This window comes from Bidens hawaiensis, unplaced genomic scaffold, assembly GCF_021521415.1.
Source record: "Bidens hawaiensis isolate Kalapana, Puna unplaced genomic scaffold, B.hawaiensis_p1.1 tig00035563_1, whole genome shotgun sequence".
Taxonomy (NCBI): Eukaryota; Viridiplantae; Streptophyta; class Magnoliopsida; order Asterales; family Asteraceae; genus Bidens; species Bidens hawaiensis.
Genome location: NW_027496195.1, coordinates 114,138 through 117,979, shown reverse-complemented (window position 1 = coordinate 117,979; position 3,842 = coordinate 114,138). Strand labels below are relative to the sequence as shown.

Sequence of the window (3,842 nt, the reverse complement as noted above, 5' to 3'; positions counted from 1 at the left end):
CATGGTGGGTCCTGCGGGAGCAGATGGCCTTTGCGCAGACAACCCTGTTCAAGGTGAGTCTTGCGGGACCAACTGGTCTCTGCTGGGACCTACCTCTTCAATATGCATTTGATATTGGTTGATTGTAATTGTTACCAAACCAATGTATAATCCCCTCATTGGCATAAATGTTTTTGCTATAAGTCAAGCATATAATTATGCCAAATAAATGTGTACTGGACTTAATAGGTGAACCATTTAATACTCTCTAACTGGCATAACTGGATCCATACATTCTTTCCTCTCCCTCTCTATCTATCTATCTATATATATATATATATATATATATATATATATATATATTAAGCATATAAAATAATATATATATGTATGTCACATACGTTTGTGCATAGAAAGAAGGCAATTTGTTCCTACAGAATATGCAAAGTATTTTGTGTGATTAAACCATGTCATTAACAACAAAGGTTCGAGCATCTACTCAAATTCAATATGTTTGAATATGTTTTATTGTTTTACTTTAAATCTTGTTTTGTGGGTCATTGAAAATGTGTCAGAACATGAAGTTTACCACTTTTTTGCAGAAGACGGTTCTGTCAGTGGATCTAAATTGTAAAAAGTGCAGGAAGAAAGTAATGACGTTGATATCATCCATCGAAGGTATAGACTCAATAGTTCTTGATGTTTCAAAATCCACAGCAACCGTAACTGGTGAAGCTGATCCTGTGTTGATTATTAGAAAAGTGAGAAAGTGTAGAAAATCAGCACACATTGTAACCGTTGGACCAGCTAAAGAAGAAAAAAAAGATGACAAAAAAGACGACCAGAAAGATGCTAAGAAATGCGAGAAGAAAGATAGTGAAGCACACAGTGGTGTTGTTCCTGCGACCCCAAGAACATGCCACAGATGCGACGTTTGGTATGTTGTTAATCAGGATTACCTTCATCCTTGTAACATTTTGTGAGTACATTGGATAGATCCATCTTCGTTATATTCGTAGATTGTTTTTTGATGTTCATGATCTTATAAGAATATTATCATTTATGGACGAGATCAGTCAGATTTGCCCCATTATAAGTTTCTTTTAACAACAAACTTATTACATCATTTTTTGTTCAGTATCATTTGAGAAAGGCTCCACATTAACAAACGTACATTACATTGATACTGTTGGACTACAAGAAATTCTAACGGGTTCCTTTTCCTCTCTCTTTTTTTTCTAACCGGAAAGGATTGCCACACTAGACCAAAATTGTGTGGCTTTAATAATCGGTGGTAATATGTAGTCTTGTAACTATCACATTTTTTAACACTTTCTAATGATAATTGTGTGGTTTTAATTGATTGTAATTATAGAAAAGAAAACCATTGACGGGCTATGCTTGACAAGATGTACTTCTGTATAGAAATACTAGTTTGAGACCCGTGTATCACACGGAGAATAAATGAAAATTACAATATTTAAACGTTAAACAAAATACAATCAATAACACAATTATCATATATTGTTAATACAATTACAACTTTCATTAAAATTACAGGAATTTCAAAGAAAAAACATTACGCAATGAGTTTACAAATAAGAAAAAATTTCCTTGTACATTACATTTGTGGTTGTATTGGTCAGATTACCTTGTTTAACAAGAATCAGAATCTTGAGCCCAAACCTGCTTGTAACTCATCTTGACAAGGCGACGTATAGTTGTCCATGTGAGAACACAGGTTCTTTCAAGTACAAACCAATCCTAGATAATGATTGACTTTGGCTTTTGTTTATGGTCATCGCAAAACATACTGCAAGAGAAAACTGTCGTCTTTGAAATTTATACGGTAGAGAGGAGCAAGACAACAAGTGGTTGTTCTTTTTCTTTTGCAAGTAATGAATTATATGGATTTAATTTAGAGTTATTTATTATTGTCTTAGAGAGAAAAAAAAATGAAAATAGTTAGTGGTGCCAAAAAAAACCGAAAGATCAGGGAAGTCCCTGCAAGAGGCCAAGCAAGGGAAAAAGACCCGCATCTATATTAAAAGACAAAACATCAAAACTAGTCATTTATATTTGTACAATTTTTCAGTAGACGTCCTTTCGCAAACTTAATGACATAAAACATCTTTTGTATTCAAAAACTGTATCACGCTTTGTCCTTTGACACTAATTCCGTTAGTTTTCCTCGTTAAATCTGATCAAATGAACCCCACTTGATGGCAATAGTGTCTTTTCACATCTCTGATTTTTGTCTTAGAATTAATAAAAACCCATTTTTTTTCTCTCTCTCCACAATCTCTCTCTGTGTGAAGACCACCACCGGATTACCACCACCGCCAACTACCCCACCACCGCCACCGGATTGCCACCGGATTGCCACCATCACCGACTACCCCACCACCGCCGTCTCCAAAAACACCACCGTCTCCTATTCATTTGCGGAAAACACCACCATTTCAAATGAACATCAATTTCAGATGAAATTGTGAGATCCAACTATACAGCTGCCACCATCTGCTCACCACTACCATCTGCAGTGGTGATGATACTTGCGGCAAACATTTGCTCACCACCACCTTGTCGGAAACCATTTCAGGAGTCGACTGCCACCGTCTCCTATTGCCAACATTCCAGGAGTTGACTGTTGCAACAAACATTTGCTCACCACTGCCAGAAACCGTTGCGGCAAACATTTGCTCACCACCACCATCTGCCACTGTCTCCTGTTTCAGGAGTCGACTGCCACCACCTTGCCGGGAACCGTTTTAGATGAAAGCGAATCAAGTATCGACTCCTCACCACCACCGTCTCCTATTCATTTGCGGCAAACATCACCATCTGCTCACTACCACCATTACGGCTGTCACCGCCTAGACAACCATCGTGTCTCCTCCCCATATCCGACAATAACAAAACCCTAATTTATGATTTCCCCCAAATTGAATCTCACAATTTCATCTAAAATTGATGTTCATTTGAAATTGTGGTGTTTGCCGCAAATGAATACGAGGCGGTAGTGTTTTTGGAGACGGCGGTGGTGGGGTAGTCGGCGACGGTGACAATCCGGTGGCGGTGGTGGGGTAGTCATATAGCGTTGACGATGGTGGTATTGGGGTGGGTGGTAGAGGTTGTGGTCGGAGGAGTTGCCGAAGGATTTGGGGCGAGGTTTTTTCGACCACGGTGGTGGATTTGAATGATGGTGTTAGTGGTGGTGGTGGCCTTGAACTTATGATGATGATGATGTTGCAGTAGAAGAGAAAGAGTAGAGAGAGAGAATGGATGGATGGATGGATGGAATAGAGAGAGAGAAAGAGAGTGTGTGAGTTGTTTATTTACTTTTTAATATCATTTAATTTTTTATTTTATATAAAAAGACTAAATTACCCTCATGTGCCTGGCACATGACAGAATTTAATAAGAAAACTTAACTGGGTTAGGGTCAAAGGACAAATCGTGATAGAGTTTTTGAATACAAAGGATGTTTTATGTCATTAAGTTTGCGAAAGGATGTCTACTGAAAAAACGTGCAAACATAAAGGACTAGTTTTGATGTTTTGTCATATTAAAAAGTTTTTGATTCTTAGATCCATTCTTTCTTTCACCATCAGTTTTAATGATTTTGACTAAGAGCCTTTTTATTAATATCTATATTTAAGGTACACCTCTTGTACAGTTATATAACAACTTTTAGACCATATATGTTTATTATTTTATATATATGTTGGAAAATTGTATCAAACAACATGGGGAACATGATTATTTTACGGTGAACCCTTACGACTCTTTCAATATTATTAACTCAAACGAAAATTTAAACTATAAAATTACGATATCCTACCACTTTATTTATACTAAAC

At 37.0% G+C, this 3,842-nt stretch overlaps 1 protein-coding gene across 1 annotated transcript; it reads left to right on the top strand.

Annotated features, from left to right (window-relative positions):
* Positions 1-557: 557 nt before the first annotated feature.
* Positions 558-962, top strand: LOC143587562 (heavy metal-associated isoprenylated plant protein 43-like). The gene has a single exon (XM_077068821.1). It carries the CDS (start codon positions 558-560, stop codon positions 960-962), a length of 405 nt encoding a protein of 134 aa, XP_076924936.1.
* The last annotated feature ends 2,880 nt before the right edge of the window (positions 963-3,842 follow it).